This window comes from Caenorhabditis elegans, chromosome II (assembly GCF_000002985.6).
Source record: "Caenorhabditis elegans chromosome II".
NCBI classification, from domain to species: Eukaryota; Metazoa; Nematoda; class Chromadorea; order Rhabditida; family Rhabditidae; genus Caenorhabditis; species Caenorhabditis elegans.
Genome location: NC_003280.10, coordinates 12,441,306 through 12,460,640, shown reverse-complemented (window position 1 = coordinate 12,460,640; position 19,335 = coordinate 12,441,306). Strand labels below are relative to the sequence as shown.

The window sequence follows — 19,335 nt, the reverse complement described above, 5'->3', positions numbered from 1 at the left end:
AAAAAAAAAAGTTTCTGAAAAATGTTGGCTAAAAATAGATAGAAAATTGCTGGAAACATTGTAATTTGTTTTAAAAAACCGCAGGCTTAAATGAAAAAACCCGTTTACTGTCGTAAAAACAATGAAAAATTTAAAAAAAAAATGAAAACTTGAAAAAATAACAATAAAAACTGAACTACAATCGCTAAATTCTGCGAATTAATTATAATTATTAATAATTCGATGATTCTTCCTCTTTAATCTGCTTGCTTCGGCTCCGAACATCGGCAATCGTCGGCGGCAGCGGCACCAGGGCGTCCACGGATTCTTCAAGCAGTTGAGTAGAGGTTTCTGGAATTTTTGACGTTTTTTGCGGGATTTCAGCATCAATTTCTCACCGGAAATCTTTTTTAGCTGATCTCCATAACAAAAATGAGCTTTGTAGCCGATGAATGACGCCATTGGGAAGATTGGAATGACGTGGAGCAGATTTCTGAGAAAATCGATTTTTTTTTGGGAACTTTTAGACTAATTTCCAGTTTAAAAGCTTACTTATGATGAAAAGAAGATAATGCCGAGAGAACTACAACCAAACTGCCTCCACACGCGATCCAATTGAATTTTTCACGCTCTTCGGCGATTTTGAACGCGATTCTGCGGCGTTCTTGGAGATGAGCCAGTGCAATTTCTCGTTCGAGCTGAAAATTAGAAAAATTAAAATTAATAAATGATTCTCAATGTTTTTACTCAAAAATTGATTCAAAATTTGAATTTTTCAATTAAAAAAATATAGAACAAACCCGCGTTCTCTCGAGTTCTTGAAGAATTCCGGTGATTTGTGCTTGGTTTGAGCTGGCCGATGAGAAAACTCCACCCATATTGTTTTTTTTACCTGAAAATTGAAAATTTTTGAGTGATTTTGAAGAAAAAATCACGAAAAAACAAGAAAATTGCGTAGAAAAAAATATAATAAAAATTGAAAAATGCAAGCGCGCTCCACGGTCATGCGGGAGAGAGCGTGAGACGCAGAGAGGCGCAAAGAAATTGGAGGGAATTTAAATTAGAGTTTTTACTAGAATTTTTTTGCAAATGGATAATATTCAAATTTCATGTTTCATTTCATTGTAATAACCTGAAAAATTGAAAAATTATCATTTCCACGAGTTGTTGAGCTGCTCAAAATACATCTGGCCTTCATCATGAACCACTGTGCTCGATGCACGATGCGTCGTCTGTGGCTTGGGTCTCACCACGAAAACTCTCGTGGATTTGATCTTCTTGTAGCCGGGAATAAGTTTCAGGTACTCGGCGCGCCAAGCTGGCGCGCTGAACATCAACGTCGAGCAGATTATCACGGGGTTTCTGGAACTTCAGCGGTTTTTATAGGATTTTTTTAGAGCGGAACTCACAAATAAATAAAATTCTCCATAATATGGATAAATATCATTCGAAATGACGGAATTGCACCGATTACGAGACAAATAAGCAGCGCGCAGGGCACCGAAATTGCACACAACACCACGATCACCAGATTTTTTGCGAGCTGTAAGGAGTATTGATTTTTTTGGGAGAAAATCGATAATGCGCACGTTGTGTCAGGCTGTCTCAATGCGGTTTGATCTACAAAAATGCGGGATTTTTTCCCAGAAAAATTGTGACGTCAGCACGCTCTTAACCATGCGAAATCGTCTCACCTCCCGCATTTTTTGAAGATCAAAGCGAAATGGGACTTTCTAAGTCCACGTGTAATGTACTGACCTTAAGCGCGCGGTAATTCTCCCGGACTTGGAATTGCTGAGACAAAGTGTAATCGCAACCGGGGCCCGAGCCTTCTAGTTTTTCGTGTCTGTGCTTATTCACTTTCCATACTGCTAGGAACGTCTGAAATTATTGATTTTTAGATGTTTTATCGATTTTCCGCTGAAAACTATGTATATACCATAACAACAAGCGCGGAGTTGAGAAAACATGGTGAAGTGCCCAGGTAGAAGCCGGTTCTGTTGGTGAGCACAAAATAGGAGAAGGTTAAGGTTATGAGGTGAGTTGAAGTGATCAAGAAGACTGGGATATACAGTCTGGGCTTGTTTTCATAGTCTCTGAAAATTTTTTAAAGTTGAAAAAAAAATCCAAAAAAAAATTTTTTTTTCAGAAATTTTTTTTTTTGAAATCTTTTTTTTTCGATTTTTTTCAAAAAAAAAGTTCAAACCCTCACTTCAACATGACCGTCGCAAAAATCCGTTCAATTCCCAAGTTCAAAATCCCAAAAATCATTGTATAAGCATAGTGCCATATAAGAAAACCCGAAATTACTAATGCATTGGAATTAGCTGTGGGCTCGGGGAGCACTATAATTTCCTGCTCGTTGTCTGTCCACCAGCTGACATAGGGTTTGTTGTAGTCTGGAAGTTTGAGAAGGAAGTTCAAAAAAAATTTCGAAAAAATTTTTTTTTTGGAAATTTTTGAAAAAAATGTTTACTTTTAAAGTTTTTTGTGGAAAATTCATCTTAAAAACGGCACCACAAAGCCTAATTGCGTCTATTTTTATACATAAAATCAAATAAACATGCAAATGCGCTTCACCGCACTGGCCGCGTTTTTTGCGGAATGGATAATAAACAATCCTTTTTGTGATTTTTTTTGCAATTCGTAGGTTGTTAAAACCTTTTTAAATACTACTGAGAATAGAATATATGTTTTAACCAATAATTGAAAAATTTCAGAAAAAAAAATTGAAATTTTTTTTTTGAAATTTTTTGAAATTTTTGAAATTTTTTTGAAATTTTGAAATACTAAAAACTCACCAGAAAACCTAATTACTCCAATTTGATACGGAATTATCAGTAATTTTGCAGCAATTGCCTCAAACCACTGACACAAAAAGAGTGCCGTCATAATATTCATATTTCTGTGAAAAAGTCGAATTTTCAAAAAAGTCCGCACAGTTTTGCAGATGATAACTCCAGTTCCAACATATAACAGAATTTCGGTTAAAAGTAGGTATAGGTACATTCCAGATTGGAATGAAGTATCGTTCATAATATAAATTGGAAGCCAATATGTTTTGTTTGTAGAGTTGAATTTTATCATCATTTTTTATCTGAAAAAAATTATAGAAAAATCTGAAAATTCACAGAAAAAAAGTGAAAAGTGGGTGGTGGTGGTGCCTATGACGCCTAAAATTACTTGGGCTATAATTTCCGTGCAAAGCAATTTTTTGTCGCTATTTAATTTGATTGTGACCTCACTGATTTTTCAAAAAGTTGTTGTTTTTATTTGAAATTTGTGAAAAACCACATGCAATTGCGCTCTACCGCACTGTTTTACAAAGCCGTAGAAATGATAATAACCCAATTTTTTTGTTGTAAATTCAGGAAATGGACAAACAAATTTGCGTAAAAACTGAAACAAAACCAAATGTTTCATAGATTTTTTTCACCTGGAAAACGTTAAAGTTCATTTTTCACCTGCCAAATGGTTCTCCGGCTCAATAAGTTTTTTTTAAAATTTGATGTCTTAAAATATGGTTGTCCTTAAAAAAAAAAAGGCAAATATCCGATTTGCCAATTTGCCGGAAATTTTCAATTCCGGCAAGTTGCCGGTTTGCGGATTTGCCGGAAATTTTCATTTTCGGCAAATTGCGGATTTGTCGGAAATTTTCATTTTCGGCAAATTGCCGATTTGCCGATTTGCCAATTTGCCGGTTTGCCGATTTGCCGGAAAAAATCGTTTGCCGCCAACCTATGGTTTGCACCCTCTGTCTTTTTCTTTTTTTTTGTTTGAAATTTTTTAATTTACAAATTAGAGCTAGAACTCAATCTTCAGAACTAAAAATTTCCTCCCACTCCCTCTTTAACAAAACCAGCTGCTCTCTGACAAAATCCATGTCACCTACCTTTCCCTCCAACTTCTATCGATTTCCACCCGGAAAATGATTATAAAAATTCTAGACCCGTCTAAAAATGCCACGTATCTCTGGTTGCCAGTTTATTTCTACGATGAGCCATTTCAATTTCAGATTTTAAGCTCAATAATCGAACTTGTATTTTACATAAGTTGTTTTCATCTTATGACGATTAGCCTTTATGTGATGCTGAAAGTTCAAATTTTTCATCGAAATCTTTATATTCTTTATATTCCAATGTTTTGTGTCTGGTATGGGCTTATCGCTGGTAAGCTTATCACAATAGCTTATCGTTTGAAATTTGTGGATCTGGACTATGAGCTCGGCGAGCACATTGCTATGTGGACAGATGATCAGGCAAAAATGTTGCATGTCAGCTCGTTGCGAGGACTGGAGTTATTGATTTTTGGTGGATTCGTGCAATGGCATTATATGTATACGGTTGTTTATGGTATTCTTGGTGTGGCCGCGGAAAGAGCGATCGCATCGGTTTTAATAGAGTGAGTACAAAAATTGAATGATCCTGCGAGGTGTCGGCCGCTGTTTGCGGTGCCGGCCGCTGTTTACATAGCACTGCAAGAAGTCGGCCGCTGTTTACATAGCACTGCAAGAAGTCGGCCGCTTTAACAAACATCTTGCAAGGTGTCGGCTGCCACCTATACGGTCCTGCAAGGTGTCGGCTGCTGCTTGCATGGATCCTGTAAATTGTCGGCCGCTGTTTTTAAGGCCCTGCGATATCGGGCGCTACTTACCCGCGAGATGTCGAACTCTACCTTTCAAGTTTTGCGACATGTCGGCCGCTACCAATAGGGATCCTGTGAGATGTCGGTCGCTAATTGTAAGGCCCTGCGAGATGTCGGGCGTTTCCTATAATGTCCTGCGAGGTGTCGGTCGCTTTTTATATTGTCCTGCGAGATGTCTGCCGCTAACAGTAAGGATCCTGCGAGATGTCGGTCGCTACCAATAAGCATTCTGTGAGATGCACGCCACCAGCATCTCAATTTTTTCAGAAACTACGAGACCAACACTCAACTCTACATCCCAATTGCCCTCACAATCATCACCCAATTTCTAGCCATATCCACGTCACTTTCAGTTCTTTTCCACAAAGCTTCCGTGTTTCTGTCCCATTTACCATGGATTATCAGCTGCTCCCTCGGAGCTCTGGTAAGAAAAATTCAGCGTTTTTTTTTTCAATCAAGAAATGCAGAATTTTCAGGCTTATTTGTTCATTAAAATCGTCAACGAAAATTTTCAAAAACAGATCACCAATCCGCGACGGAAGCGACTTTTTACGATTTCTCAGCAATTTCAGGTCAAGGAGAATTTGCGCGCTTTAAGGGTGAGTTAGCGGGCCTTACTGGATTTTTATAATCGATATTTTTTTCTTTTTCAGCTTGGAACCCGTCTGGTGTTTGTCGTGTTCTTCTACGTTGCCTTTGTCTCTTTTGGAATGTTCGCTTTAGCATTTGACCTCGTCTCTTCCGCCTATTGTCACTTTGTCGAAAATTTTCTATTTCTGTAAGTGGGCTCCCTCCGAATTTCGGCCCGTGACGTTATAATTTCCAGAAATCCCTACCCAATATGCTTCACCGCAATGCTCACAATTCCACACTGGCGGAAGCACTTCCAAAACGCGTGTTTCACCTGGCGGCTCGTGAAGTCCGCGTGGACAAAACCGAAGACGTCTACGACTTCTGTGGAGATTTCTACTACGAAAAAGTTGGAAGCGGAGACGGATTTGTACTTCAGACAGCTTAATGAATCATGGATATGAAACTTTTTTTTATTTGAATACAATAATTTTGCTCATGCTTGTTTTATTTGTAATGTAAGTGCGCTCCATTGAACATGTGGACTTCGATATTTTTGCTCTTCAAAAAATGCGGAAGTTGAGAAGCAGACATCTCATCTGATTTTGCATGGTTAAGAGCGTGCTGACGTCACAATTTTTCTGGAAAAATATTCCCGCATTTTTTGTAGATCAAGCTGTAATGCGGCAGCCTGACACCACGTGTATTTATTAATTCTTCAAAAATACAAATGTTCCAACAAAAAAAAAATAATTCAAATCCAAGAATTCGCCAATTGCTTAAAATATAAATTAGTCTCCACATCGTTCTTCTTTTTCGCACACTCCTCAATTTCCACGACAATATGCACAGGTTTTCGTCTATTTCTGAACAACCGTACCGTCAAAAATGACTTCATAAATTGCTCTTTCCACTGCGGAATGCTCAACATTGCGGTTAAGCCAATGAGAAATGGGTTTCTAAAAATAGTAAATTAAGTTGGGGAGCTTCAAGATCACAGCTCACAAAAAGAGCACATTTTCGATGAGATGGCAATAGTAGGACGGTACAATTTTGTAGTGGAGCGCCGCGATTCCACACCCACAAATTCCGATAAAAGATAGGACGGCAAAGACCAAGCGGGTACCAAGCTGGAAATTTAGAAATTTCAAAATTTGATTGTGCAGGATGACACCCGTCAACTCACATGTAACACTCTTAGATTCTCCTTGACTTGAAACTGCTGGGAAAGTGTGAAAATTCGCTTCCTACCCGGATTCTTAATCTCCCGTCGGAACGATTCATTGACTTTTTTCACGAACACATATGCCTGAACAAGTTTCATGTTGGAAAATTTTTCTAAAATCTTGCTCACAGCCACTGAAATCGGGCAGCTTATCATCCAGGGGAAATGAGCAGAAAGTGGTCCGACCTTTTGAAACAGAAGACCAAAAGCCATGGAGATTGATAAAAATTGGCTGATAATAAGGAGAATTGCTGGCATTAGGTTTTGGGTGTTGGATTCATAGTTTCTGAAAAACTTAATGAACGTCCTCCAATGTCTCTCGACTTACTCTATTAACACTGAAGCAATCACCCGCTCTACCGCAACTGTAAGCACACCAAAAATCCAAGAATACATATAATGCCACTGCAGAAATCCACCAAAAATCAATAGTTCCAAGCCGTTCAGTGACGCCACCAATAAAACTTTTCCGGGATCATTCGTCCAGATCGCGGTGTGCTCGCCGAGCTCAAAGTCTAGGCCCAGAAGTTTCAGCCGATAGGCTATAGTGATAAACTTCCCAATGATAAGCTCATACCACATGCCAAACATGGGAAGCGCCAAAATATAGAGGTTACGGTGAAACAGACGAATTTTCAGAGCAACATGGAGGCTCACGTTTACCAGGTGAATGCAGACAAGGTAGATCATAAGTTCCAGTATTGATATGATAACTTGTTGATCTAACGGCTCAACGTAAAAGAATACTGGAAGCCATATAGATGAGAAAATGGTTGATGAATTAGAATTTATTATCATGATAAAAAGAGCTAGCTCAACACATAAGTTGTACTAAAACTGAAATCAATATAAGCAAATGTCTAAAGCACCTGTCGATCAGTTTTCGGCGCCAGGATCATGTCGCTGAATCAGAAGCAAAGTGAAGTTGTTCTTGGAAGCACCCCTTGAACTCCGCAGGTAAATCTTGCTTCGGAAAAACTTGAATTTTTCAAATTATAATAATTTGTTTCCCGTAATTTTTTTTTTCAAGAATTTCCAACTTCACCAATGTCGGCCGAATCCAATAACCTCCGTTAATTGCCCGTTTACGGCCAGTTCTTCTCCACTAAATTTTCAGACCTTGTCAGAATTCCAATTAGTATAAACTTATCTAGATTTTTGCCTTCCTTTCATGTTTTCAATTTTTAATTCTGTTTCCGTCCAAATAAACTGAATCGTTCTCAGTTGCTTCAGCGTTAAAAGCCAACTATTTCAGCTGCACATGCGTAAGCAAACCGTAACCTTAGACGAATAAGAGCAGGTGATTTATTGCATCTGAACTAAGACTTTTTCCTAATTTTTCTTCGATTTGCTCTCCTTCCGTCTGCAATGATCATCAGATACATTGCAAATTCAACAAGTTCTTCCTTATACTGGTTACCCATCTATTTCTACGATGAGCCTTTTAATCAGCAAGTGATAATCTCAATTGTTGAAATAGCTCTCTACATTTTGTGCAGCCAAGCTGTCAATGCATACGTACATGTTACGCTGAAAATTCGCCTTTTTCACAGAAACCTTTACATTTTGTCAATCCCGGTTTTCTTTCTCTGGTATGTACTAATCGCCGGTAAACTTATCATAATTGCCTATCGGCTGGACTTTCTAAAAATTGATATTCCGATTGGAGAGCACACGGACATCTGGACAGATGATATTGGAAAAATGCTCAATGTCAATAATTTGAATGGACTTGAGCTTATTCTGCTTTCAGGATTTCTTCAATGGTATTACATGTATTCCTTTATTTTTGTGGTGTTGGCAATGGTGGTGGAACGGACAATTGCTTCGGTTTTGATAGAGTAAGTAGCGGGGCGTCAGGAATTGCCAGGAACAATTTTTTGCAGTAACTATGAGTCTAACACTCGACTGTTAATTCCCGCAATTCTAGTCGTCACAAGTCAATTCCTATCGGTGTCTGTATCTTTTGCGCTACTCTTCCACAAAATTCACCCTTGCGACGCTCAACTTCCATGGATTATTAGTTGTGTCCTGTCTTTGATGGTTGGTTTTTTTAAAGAGTTTTTACAATAACTTGACATTTTCTTTTTAGGCGTGTGTCTTCCTAAAACTGTTGAACGAATCCTTCCAGCGGGAAATCAAGAACCCGGTTAGAAAACGACATTTCACAATTTCCCAGCAATTTCAAGTTAAGGAGAATTTAAGGGCAATTCGAGTAACCTATATGCTTGAGTCTAAACGATAAGAAAATAAATTTCAGCTTGGCTACCGTCTTGTGATAACTGTGCTCAGTTGCATTGCTCTCTATGGCATTGGAATCGCTGCTCTCAACTATGAAATCATTCCCCCAATTTTTTGTCATTTTGTTGAAAATCTACTATTTTTGTGAGTTTTTTTTATAATCGTTAGTTTATGAACTGAGTGTTTCCAGAAATCCGCTACCTATCGGACTGACTGCAATATTATTCGTTCCGCAGTGGAGGAAACAATTTGTAAAGTCATATTTGAGCTTCAACTGCCTGAAATTTAACCAACAAATTCTGCCTATGGAAACTGTAGAATGCCAGAGGAAGAAATTGGATATAGAAACAGATTTATATTTCAAGCAACTCACCAGATCTTGGACTTGATAGAGTTGTTTGCATCATTAAATATTTCAACGGGCAATAAAACTTTTTATAAATTACGTATACCTTTATTACACTACAATGTTACAACAATTGTATCATTTTATTATATGTAGAAAAATCGATAATGTGCACAACATGGGACTCTCTCGAACATTTTCAAGCTTTCAGATGGGGCTTGAAAAGCATCAAATCCAAGATCTGGCGAGCTGCTTGAAATATAAATCCGTTTCTATATCCAATTTCTTCCTCTGGCAATCCACATTTTCCATAGGCAGAATTTTTTGTTTAACTTTCAGGCAATTAAAGGTCAAATATGATCTTGCGAATTCCTTCCTCCAGTGAGAAACGGATATTATAGCAGTTAGTGCAATTGGTATCATATCCCTGTAAAATATCACTTTTCAAACGGGAAAAAACTACTAGAAGCTTACAAAAACAGTAGATTTTCCACAAAATGACAATAAATTGGAGGGATGATTTCATAGTTGAGAGCAGCGATTCCGAGACCATAAAGAGCAATGCAACTGAGCACAGTTATCACAAGACGAATACCGACCTGGAATTTTTTGGCTTGAAATCTAGACTCAAGCTTCTGTCTTACTCGAAGTGCCCTCAAATTTTCCTTGACTTGAAATTGCTGGGAAATTGTGAAATGTCGCTTTCTGCCCGGGTTCTTGATTTCCCGCTGGAATGATTCGTTCAAAACTTTTACAAATACACACGCCTAAAGAAAAATAGAGTATTGACTTTCTGATATTCCATCTCAACAACCAGCAAAGTCAGTACACAACTAATAATCCAAGGAAGTTGAGCATCACAAGGATTGATTTTGTGAAATAGCAGCGCAAACGAAACGAAAATTGACAGAGATTGACTTGCGACAGTTAGAATGACTGGGATTAGAAGTTGAGTGTTAGACTCGTAGTTTCTGAAAAACGCCCGATCATCCTAGGTGTTTTTCTTGAACTTACTCTATTAAAACCGAGGCGATGATTCTTTCCGCTACCATTGCCATCACCATGAAAACAAACGAATACATGTAGTACCATTGGAGGAACCCGGACAATAGCATAAGCTCAAGACCCTTCAAACTACTGACATTTAACATTTTTGCAATATCTTCCGTCCAAATATTCGTGTGCTCTCCAATAGGAACGTCGATTTTCAGGAAATTCAATCGGTAACCTATTACGATACATTTTCCGGCGATTAGTAAATACCAGAGTATACAAATTGGCACTGACAATATGTAAAGGTTTCTGTGAAAAAGTCGAATTTTCAGAGTAACATGTACGTATGCATTGACAGCTTGGCTGCACAAAATGTAGAGAGCTATTTCAACAATTGAGATTATCACTTGCTGATTAAAAGGCTCATCGTAGAAATAGATGGGTAACCAGTACAGGGAATAATTCGTTGAATTTGCAATGTATCTGATGATCATTGCAGACGGAAGGAGAACAAATCGAAGAAAAATTAGAAGAAATTGGTTCAAATTCAACACAAATCACCTGCCTTTGTTTGGTTAAGGTTACGGTTTGCTTACGTAGATGCAGCTGGAATTCTTGGCTGTCAAACCTGAAGCAATTGAGAACGATTCAGTTCATTTGGGCAAAAACGGAATTAAATTTTGAGAAAAAGAGTTTCATAAGTTTATATCAATTGGAATTCTGAAAAAGTCTAAAAAATAAAAAAAAATAAAAATTCAAGTTGAAAAATCAATCATTTGCACAACAGTCGACTCTCTTCTATGACGGAACATTTTCGAGATTCCAGCTGTCGATCCATTGCAGCATCCACAGCAAAAAACTGTAACAAAAAAAACATTTCTCATTAAAATTGAAAACTAATTCCCACCATATTTCAAATGGCTCAACGTTGTCATTCGAAATGGCTTATTTGCCAAGAGAAGCGTCAAGGTGCACGCGGCTCCGTGCAGAGCCCACGTGAACATTCCACCTGACAGAAGGCCAATATTTCCTTGTTTAAAAATGGTTGCCCAAGTGAAACAGACAAATGGCACAAGATGGAATATGCAGTGAACGGTTAGCTGGAATATTTTGGAGGATTTTCAGATTTTAGCCAATATCTGCCAAAGTTTTGTCAAATCTTGGTAAACCTAACTCCTAACAAGCTTTAAAAGAACATGGTGCATCAAAAAAATTTTTCCCACCTGAAAAACCAACATCTGCATAGTCTTCCTGTGAGCTTCTGCCAACTTCTCCGATTTCTCTGTCTGATTCTTTGATAGAAAATGGAATCCAACAATTGGTATCACAATAATATGTACACACAGTATAAAAATTTCCAACACCGATATAATAACATATGTTTTGAATTTGTAGCTCTCAATGTCAGTGGTTACATAATTTTCATCCCAAAGGTTCGGATTTGGTATAGGGAATTTCTGAATATTTTTTTTTTAAAGTTTACACAACTTTTCTAGGAAATCAATAAAAGTACCTCGTAAACCCGATTTTTTGCGGTTAACTGATCTTCATCAAGTAAGCCCAATGCACATGTACAAAAAATTGTAGTACAGTAGCAAAATATATTCAAAAAGTCGACGGAGTACTTGATAACACTCCGATATTTCGCATTCGGTGGAATCGCAAATTTCAATCGAAAAATTAGCAAATGAATCATAGTCGCAGTGCTGATTTGTAGGATTCCACACATTATGATAATTTGCCAACTTGGAGAAATCTTGAGAACGCTGAGAAATCCGTCGGCAGAGACGCCGATGCTAGGAATGACAATTACTGGAATGAGCAAGATTGTCCAGTAGAGCTCACCAAAGAAATGTCTAAAACGGCGTATTTCAGGAGCGTTAGCGAGAAAAAACTCACAAAAACAGATGAATTTGTAGTAAAACCACATATTTCTTGCTAAAATGTTTGCATTTATAAAATACACAATAGAAGGCTTCAGCATACACTGGCAACGTTACAAATGGAATAATATGACATGACAGTTTATAGTGACTGTTGAGCTTTGCCTGTTCCTCATAAAAAGCGTAATAGCTCTCGTTATCAGGTAGAAAAGGAGTCATGTTATTGGGAGAAGAATGAATGGAATTCGGACTTACTTATACGAGTCGACATCAAAAGTCTGAGGAATGAGTGGGGGGATAAGAAATTGATTTCTAATTGAATTGGCCTCTGGTGACAAATCGTGCGATGTCGATTCCTGAACAGGAACCAGAAGTTCGGATATTTTGCAGTTTTAGTTTGATTACCGGAATTCGATCAAAGCAAAGCCATACTTTAGATTTTTTTTTAATTTGGAAAAGCTTATATTAAAATCTGAAACATGCAAAAAAAAAAGCATGGTTAAAACATGTTATAAATTTTAAATTGCACATTTTTCCATCAAAACTCGGTCAAAATTGTTTGAAGATATTGCTCGGCGTTTGGCTCCAGCCTTTTGCCCACGTTTCGTCCAAAAAATATTTGGCTGAACTTGGGCAAAAGTTGTGCAAGACTTTGGCAGAAATTGAGCTCAGGCTGCACCAAAGTTTACCCAAGTCTAGCCAACTTCTGTTCCAAATTAATATTTTTTGGGCAAAACTTGGGCAAGAAGCCAGAGCCAAATTCCGAGTGAATTTACTGCATAAATAGAAATTTTAAATTACAGCCAAATTTTTTCTGAAATGCCTAAATCTTCTAGTCTTCCCACCAAATTCCATGACTTCCAGCTCATAAAATAACTCGACATAAATTGTTTTTTCTGTCAGCAGAATTCAATTACTTAACTTCCAAATGATTAATCAGATCAAAAAGTAATATATTTATTCGTGAAGCACAAAAATAAAACGAGCGATCTACCCAAGAACCGCTTGCAAAAGATACATTACTGCTGCTGAGATGAGACCTGGAGATTGATTGCAAAAAAACCGTTTTAAAATTTTCAAATTTCCCCACCTGAACCGGGAATAGTCAATATCCAAGATACGAATACATATTTAACAGTATGCCATTCCAATATCGGCCCGGACCGAACTAATCCAAGCCCAAAGATTGAGCCGACTAGACAATGGGTGCCGCTCTCTGGGATGTTATACATATTGTTGACTAGCGCAGTAATGGCAGCTCCGAATTGAACGGAGAAGCCTCTGAAATTTTATAGTTATGTAAGGTTTAAGGGTATATTCTTTGAAAAAAAGAAAAAAAAAACTAACGTAGCTGGGTTCATCTTCGAAAACTTCCCCACAGTCCGAATGACCCGGACTCCAAGGGTCCAAATTCCCATGACAACCGCCAAAGTGGTAAGTAATAAGATATATACAGTTATCTGAAAAAATCATAAGGGGGAATTTTAAACGGTTATCGGGCGTCTCTCACATTCAACTTGGTATTATCCTCCCGATAACCTTCATTATACATATGCACCAAATCTCTAACCGGTCCAACACAATTTCTGAATTTTTTTAAAACTTAAAATCTAAAAATGTTCCTTCAAAACGCCTACGAAATATCATTGGCTCCGTGAGCAAATCCAGCAAAGCAGGCGGTCAAAATTTGCAGGAAGCTGAACAGTCTAACGGCTTTTTGATCGTCATTTCGCATTGGCGGGAACGCCCAGTAGACCGCCCGTCTCAACCATCCACGTGGAACAATTGGAAATGTGTAGGAGAGGGAGCTGGCAATGCGGGGGAGCTTCTCGGTTTTTTCTGAATATTTTAAAATAAAAACAGAGATCTTTTTTGTTCTCTTTTTTCTAATTAGCCAACCGTGAAGCGTTGCAGTGACGAACTAGAACACTGACTAATAGTGTTTTTGTTTTCACTTCCATTTTTCAAACTTTACTTTTTGTTCGTCTGTGAACTTACTTTTCAACTTCCGCTGCATTATGGGTCCCACCACGAAAAGCGCCAAAAACCCCGCAAGTACAGCTATAATTAATGATGCCGCCACGGTATATAGGAACGGGATCTCATCGATTCGAAAGACTGGAAAACTTTTTAGTTTTTTGAAAAATTTATGAAAAAAGTTACCTTTACTGCCATCTTGCAAGAATAGGAAAACATTCGAAAAAACTACAATAGCGTAGATTCCAGGTAGCAGGAAAATGCCTCGTTTTACAGGGTTTTTCTGGAAGGAAAAAAGTGTTTTCCGAAAACCTTATGACGTCATAGACTACAAACTACAAAATGTTTTGTAAAATAGTTTTTTAATGCAAAACTCACCGCTCTTAAAATTGCAACATCCACTAGGAAAAATGTGATCAGTGTAAAAATCGCAGACACAATCGGTGACAGTATCCATACTGCCATGACCATCCCCACTCGGTCCCATACAATTCCATCAAGGCCTCGGAGCACTAGGGAGAAGCCTATGGTGGCTCCCAGCAAAGAGTGGATCGCAGAAACTGGCATACTGTAAAACGTGGCAACCATAAGCCACGTGGCACACCCGACAAGCATCGCGATCTGTCCGATCACGAGTTCGTCGGGGTTATCCTCGTAGGACTCCGTGTTCACCACCTGCAATTGTTGTCCATCGCCGGAGAAGCCCGATGCGACGGAGCCCATCATCTCGACTACGGTAGCCAGAATGAAGGCCTGGGTTACTGTAAGTATGCCGGTTCCAACTGAGGTTCCGAAGGAGTCGGCTATGTCGTTGGCGCCCATACCGACGCCGAGGATCAGGCAGACTCCGAATATTAGGGACCATTGTACCACTTCCTGGAATTTTTGGAACGATTTTTTCCGGCAAATCGGCAAAGCGGCAAATTACCGGAGTTGAAAGTTTCCCGCAAATCGTTAAACCGGCAATTTGCCGCAAGTGAAAATTTCCGGAAAATCGGTAAACTGGCAAATTGCCGGAGTGGACAATTTCCGGCAAATCGGTAAACCGGTCAATTGCCGGATTTGAAAATTTACGGCAAATCGGCAAATTGCCGGAACTGAAATTTTCGCCGAATCGACAAATTGCTGGAATTTAAATTTTCGGCAAATCGGAATTTGCCGGAATTGAGAATTTTCGGCAAATCGGCAAATCGGCAAACTACCGGAATTGAAAATTTCTGGCAAATCGGGGACAATTTGCCGATTTGCCGAACTTTTCGCCAAAACAATTTGCCGAACGACAATTGCCGCCCGCCCCTGCTTTGAGTACTAATTCCACGGTGCTTTGGAGTAAAACCTACCAAATTGTAATGAGGGAACGGCTTGTACTTTTCGTCCAGCGTCGGAATCGGCGGAGCCACTGGATTTGGAGCATAATATTGGAATGGTGGAGCCAAATGTGTACTGATCATTTTACTGGAAAAAAAAGCCTATATTTTTCCAAATTTTTGAAACAAAATGAAGATATGCAAAAATGCTCTATGCTCAGACGAAACATGCTCATAATATCAACTTGAACTTTTCCCCCGTCAACTTCCGTATTTGTGTAGTAGACGAGAGAGTGGGCTCACTGCGTGAGACGCAGACCGGTATATACCGTTCGGATATACTTTGCGTTGTTTGACTTAATATTGCATACGGCCTGTGAATGAATATGTAACATGAGATTGGAAACTATGCAACTTGGGGGGGGGGGGGGGGGAAGGGACGGTATACCTATAGGTAGGCACAATTCCAGACGCCTGCCTCATGCCTGCCTGCTGCGAGAGGGCGTTAGCAGAATTAACATTTCTCCTAGATCCCGATAATTTGTTTAAAACTTCATTCCTATAACTAATTTGCCGCAGAAAAGCTTTTTGTTTTCGGGTTCACCAAATCCTGGAAATTAGTTTTTTTTTTCTTGGCTCCAAAACAATCTCTGTGCTCCGCGAGCCGCTCGAAATCTTTTTTTTTCAGATCTGCAAATGAGTTTGAAGCTATACCTAATCACCGACTGCTACTGCGTTTTTATGGCAATTTTGGCCGTTTTTGGGAATTCCGGGATTTTGTATCTGTTCTTCAAGTGAGTTTCTGGAAAATTTGAAAACAAAATGGACATACATAGTTTCGAAAATTTTCAGAAAACGTCTGGACTCTCGAAGAAACCTCCGCATACTGCTATTCATGACGGTTACCGATATTGTTTTCGCGGTTTCCAGTATGTTGAATTTTCTTTTCTAATAAATGGAAATAAACTTTTTTTAGTACTACCGCAAATAATCTACATGCTGATTTATTGGGAGATGACCGGTATCAACTATGATCCATTATTCATGGCGATCGCCGGAGCCCCGTTACCCATGTTTTTGAAAGTTTCCTCAGTTTTAAATGCGGGAGCAGCAACCGAGAGAATATTGGTAAGGGTTATGCCCGACACTTCCCGGGTTTGCAAGCTTCAGCTTGTGGGAGAACCCGCTAGTTGTCGGCTGCTTATCGATATTTTTCCAGGCCCTATATTTTCCAATCGTGTACCGAAAAATTTGCCATATAAAGTACTCCAACTACTTGATGGCGCTCAGCTTTCTACTTGGCTCAATTGACACTTGCCTGGGGATTTATAATTTTAAACTCGAAAACCGCGTGAATTGCTCCTCGATCGGCTGCTTTGTTAATGATAGTTTCAGAACCTACTGGGGAGCTTCGAATATGGTGAGGTTTTCGTAAAACGTTTAATATTGGGAAAAAACAAGGTTTTTCAGATCTGTGGAGTGGTTATTATAGCGATAAGTTTGTTTGTGTTTGGGAAAGTTCGGAAACTTGGGAAAAGCAATGCATGGACTGGTAAAACCGTTGTGGAAAGGCAAATGAATAAGGTAAGGTAATATGGGGCCAGGTAGACGTCGGGCGCTTTCTATCTGAGCTATAACGCAACGCGCCTGAGTGCGACCGACACCTCCCGGGTTTTGCCAGCTATCATCAACAAGTAGTATGACAAGTGGCGGAACCTGGAAAGTGTCGGCTGCTTTCATTTGGAAGCAGAAATTCGTGCGGCCGACACCTCCCGGGTTTTGTCAGCTACCGTCAACAAATAGTATGGCAAGCAACGGAACCTGGAAAGTGTCGGCTACTTCCATTTGAAGACAAAAAGGCGTGCGTCCGACACCTCACGAGTCTCGCCAACTACCATCAACAAGTAGTATGGCAAGCGGCGGAACCTGACAGGTGTCGGGCGCTGCTCTATTGTCCGCCAAACCCGCTTGATGTCGGTTGCTTTTCAGATATCTTCCCAAAAATTCCGTCTGGCAAATCGCATCACTTGTGGGATCCTTTTAAGCTCTCTGTTTTGTCTAACAATTCCATCGCTTCTGGTGTCAATGCTAGCGACTATCACCGGATTCTCAATTTTCGAAAAGTTTGGACCATTCTACGTGGCATCCTTGCTTACTAGTGGTGAGCTTGAACCCGCGAGGTGTCCGCTGCTTTACAGAACGTTTCAGGATTTGCCAACTGCTTAATATTTTTTATCCTAAATAGACCAGTACTTAAAACATTTGGTCTCTCTGATGGAGGTTTCAACACTGCAACGTCTACTACAAAGTCTTCAAAACATTCCACAAAACCCACCATAATTATAGACCTTACATAGCAATATTGAAATTGTATTATTTTTTGTTGGATGGTTTTTGAAATGAACCAGGAAATGCCCTAAAAAAAGCAAGTTGAACTTCCTTATCACTGTTCTCTGGGATTTTTACTTTGTTAAATAAAATGGACAAACAGTGTTCGACATCCGGAGAGGCAAATTCATTTCCGGATTAGTACGTTCTCCAATCAGTAACCCCCCTCCCAAACAAATTTAATAAATTTGCTCGAGCTGAAAATTCTAAAAACAAAAAAATTCCTTCCATTTTTCTGCTCCCCAAATTCACCGATTTCCCATGAACATGTCAGATGAAAATTTTCGATTTTTGCATCGTGACGAAATGGGTCTGATGCTGTACCTGATCACTGACTGCTACTGTGTGATTATGGCAATTTTGGCGGTTTTCGGGAATTTGGTGATTTTGTACTTGTTTTTTACGTAAGTTTCTAAAAAAAATACAGAAATTTCGGAGGCAATAAATTTATAATTTTTTTTTCAGAAAACGCCTCGACTCCCGGAGAAACCTCCTCGGCAGTTTGCTACTCCTGGCGCGCGCACGTTTCGCAGCGGGCGCGCCGACGGAGCGCGCTAGTAATAATGTCTCGAACGCCCGGCGCACTCTCTGCGCGCGCCCCGCGCATTTGATACAAATTTTGTCACGGCTCGTTCCCCATCCCTTCATTATTTTATCAAATACATTGGCAATGTGGAATACTGAGTATATTTAGATTTAATTTTATTATAGTGAAAAGCTTTAAAAATTTAAAAACTTCAAAATTAAAAATTTTTCCGTTGTGCAGCAAGTTCTCTTCTTCCTTGTTGAGTTCTCTTCTTCCTTGTCTTTTGATGGATCTGAAAATAAAAAAGTTAATTTCACTCATTGAAACATTTTTTGTTCATTTGAAAAAGAAAAAAAACTTACAGGAATCAGGGAAATTAAACAACTCCGAAAATCTTCTTTTCAGAGGCCCCTCGTGCATAGGCCGTGCGGAGGTGGTGAATCCAATTCATCTCCATACCTTTGCTGCTTTTCTGAAAATATCAAATTATGTTTATAAATAATTGCTATGTATAAAAGAGGTCAAAGACCTGGTTGTTATCAAATTATTACTCATTTCGAGGAAATCGTTTTTATAATCTTACCGATGAACTAATTCGTTTAAATCCTCTGAAGATGTGATTCGTCTCAGCATTTATGCACTTTCTGCAAATTTTTTCATTATTATTTAATTGAAATTTAATAAAAAATAAAGAAAATGTGTAAAGTCGAAAAAAAAACTGAAAAAACACAGCTTGAAAAATTTGGCAGAGTTGAAATCTCGGCCGCGGCCGCGATCTGCTGAGGATGCGCGCACGGATCACGCACGGGGCGCGTACAGAGCGTGGACGATTCGCGCACAGAGCGTCGACGATGTGAGGATTACGTTTTTTCTACGTGAATTTGAGGATTGGGAAGTCAAAACAACTATAAAGTGCCTATATACCGGTACTTTTTATATACGGATCAATATATACACAAACATATCACCATACGATTCCTATTAATTGTGTCCCATTTGACAACTGCAACCTCAAGCCAATAAATGTTCCATTTTGAACGATTACACATTCATACTCTTGATTACATAGTTATTAGTATATAAAGTTCAGAAAAAAGCACGTTTATTTTATTTTCTGGTTCCTGCCTCGTTCTTTCCAGACTCAATTCGCATTCAGTGCGCATACGATGCGCGCCTCGAGCGCGCCCTTTGCGCTTCAGGTGCGCGCGCCAGACGGACTCCCTTATTTTTCGCGCGCCAGGCGCAAAACGTGCGCG

General features: G+C 39.1%; 9 protein-coding genes, 2 non-coding genes and 1 pseudogene across 12 annotated transcripts; 5 read left to right on the top strand and 7 right to left on the bottom strand.

The window, feature by feature from the left end:
* Positions 1–86: 86 nt before the first annotated feature.
* On the bottom strand, positions 87–880 carry tag-281 (plasminogen receptor (KT)). Its single transcript, NM_064251.5, has 4 exons — positions 780–880; positions 532–677; positions 378–472; positions 87–330 (listed from the first exon to the last, which is right to left on the bottom strand). Exons 1-4 carry the CDS (start codon positions 855–857, stop codon positions 212–214), a joined length of 438 nt encoding a protein of 145 aa, NP_496652.1. The 5' UTR covers positions 858–880; the 3' UTR covers positions 87–211.
* A 196-nt stretch (positions 881–1,076) lies between these two features.
* On the bottom strand, positions 1,077–3,066 carry sre-38 (Serpentine receptor class epsilon-38; the record flags this gene model as incomplete). Its single annotated transcript, NM_064250.2, has 6 exons — positions 1,077–1,341; positions 1,389–1,522; positions 1,738–1,860; positions 1,919–2,075; positions 2,192–2,378; positions 2,781–3,066. 6 exons carry the CDS (start codon positions 3,064–3,066, stop codon positions 1,131–1,133), a joined length of 1,098 nt encoding a protein of 365 aa, NP_496651.1. The 3' UTR covers positions 1,077–1,130.
* Positions 3,067–3,907: 841 nt separating this feature from the next.
* Positions 3,908–5,687, top strand: sre-32 (Serpentine receptor class epsilon-32; the record flags this gene model as incomplete). Its single annotated transcript, NM_064249.3, has 5 exons — positions 3,908–4,380; positions 4,891–5,047; positions 5,100–5,222; positions 5,277–5,401; positions 5,450–5,687. 5 exons carry the CDS (start codon positions 3,908–3,910, stop codon positions 5,655–5,657), a joined length of 1,086 nt encoding a protein of 361 aa, NP_496650.2. The 3' UTR covers positions 5,658–5,687.
* Positions 5,688–5,947: 260 nt separating this feature from the next.
* On the bottom strand, positions 5,948–7,339 carry sre-33 (Serpentine receptor class epsilon-33; the record flags this gene model as incomplete). Its single annotated transcript, NM_064248.3, has 5 exons — positions 6,747–7,339; positions 6,548–6,704; positions 6,380–6,502; positions 6,199–6,323; positions 5,948–6,152 (listed from the first exon to the last, which is right to left on the bottom strand). The coding sequence occupies exons 1-5, from the start codon at positions 7,214–7,216 to the stop codon at positions 5,948–5,950; spliced, it is 1,080 nt and encodes a 359-aa protein (NP_496649.2). The 5' UTR covers positions 7,217–7,339.
* A 447-nt stretch (positions 7,340–7,786) lies between these two features.
* sre-35 (Serpentine Receptor, class E (Epsilon)) lies at positions 7,787–9,048 on the top strand (the record flags this gene model as incomplete). The annotated part of the gene is made up of 5 exons (NM_064247.2): positions 7,787–8,259; positions 8,305–8,461; positions 8,511–8,633; positions 8,679–8,803; positions 8,850–9,048. The coding sequence occupies 5 exons, from the start codon at positions 7,787–7,789 to the stop codon at positions 9,046–9,048; spliced, it is 1,077 nt and encodes a 358-aa protein (NP_496648.2).
* Positions 9,049–9,233: 185 nt separating this feature from the next.
* sre-34 (Serpentine Receptor, class E (Epsilon)) lies at positions 9,234–10,492 on the bottom strand (the record flags this gene model as incomplete). Its single annotated transcript, NM_001027224.1, has 5 exons — positions 9,234–9,432; positions 9,480–9,604; positions 9,650–9,772; positions 9,820–9,976; positions 10,020–10,492. 5 exons carry the CDS (start codon positions 10,490–10,492, stop codon positions 9,234–9,236), a joined length of 1,077 nt encoding a protein of 358 aa, NP_001022395.1.
* A 197-nt stretch (positions 10,493–10,689) lies between these two features.
* On the bottom strand, positions 10,690–12,100 carry srh-27 (Serpentine Receptor, class H; the record flags this gene model as incomplete). The annotated part of the gene is made up of 5 exons (NM_064246.2): positions 10,690–10,857; positions 10,906–11,098; positions 11,222–11,455; positions 11,512–11,854; positions 11,898–12,100. 5 exons carry the CDS (start codon positions 12,098–12,100, stop codon positions 10,754–10,756), a joined length of 1,077 nt encoding a protein of 358 aa, NP_496647.1. The 3' UTR covers positions 10,690–10,753.
* Positions 12,101–12,822: 722 nt separating this feature from the next.
* On the bottom strand, positions 12,823–15,315 carry pitr-6 (Phosphate transporter). The gene is made up of 9 exons (NM_064245.3): positions 15,199–15,315; positions 14,237–14,734; positions 14,045–14,141; positions 13,880–13,999; positions 13,519–13,720; positions 13,392–13,467; positions 13,229–13,341; positions 12,972–13,162; positions 12,823–12,921 (listed from the first exon to the last, which is right to left on the bottom strand). Exons 1-9 carry the CDS (start codon positions 15,307–15,309, stop codon positions 12,872–12,874), a joined length of 1,458 nt encoding a protein of 485 aa, NP_496646.2. The 5' UTR covers positions 15,310–15,315; the 3' UTR covers positions 12,823–12,871.
* On the top strand, positions 14,525–14,737 carry W05H5.9. Its single transcript, NR_051796.1, has one exon. It is a non-coding gene; the product is annotated as an Unclassified non-coding RNA W05H5.9 (non-coding RNA).
* Positions 15,316–15,861: 546 nt separating the features above from the next.
* On the top strand, positions 15,862–17,522 carry W05H5.1 (G-protein coupled receptors family 1 profile domain-containing protein; the record flags this gene model as incomplete). Its single annotated transcript, NM_064244.2, has 7 exons — positions 15,862–15,959; positions 16,018–16,094; positions 16,142–16,293; positions 16,385–16,585; positions 16,636–16,749; positions 17,155–17,326; positions 17,374–17,522. 7 exons carry the CDS (start codon positions 15,862–15,864, stop codon positions 17,520–17,522), a joined length of 963 nt encoding a protein of 320 aa, NP_496645.2.
* Positions 17,523–17,859: 337 nt separating this feature from the next.
* Positions 17,860–18,046, top strand: W05H5.10 (annotated as a pseudogene). Its single transcript has 2 exons — positions 17,860–17,957; positions 18,019–18,046. Coding segments are annotated over exons 1-2 (126 nt in total).
* Positions 18,047–18,273: 227 nt separating this feature from the next.
* On the bottom strand, positions 18,274–18,723 carry W05H5.2. Its single transcript, NR_147817.1, has 3 exons — positions 18,663–18,723; positions 18,442–18,551; positions 18,274–18,371 (listed from the first exon to the last, which is right to left on the bottom strand). It is a non-coding gene; the product is annotated as an Unclassified non-coding RNA W05H5.2 (non-coding RNA).
* Positions 18,724–19,335: the final 612 nt, after the last annotated feature.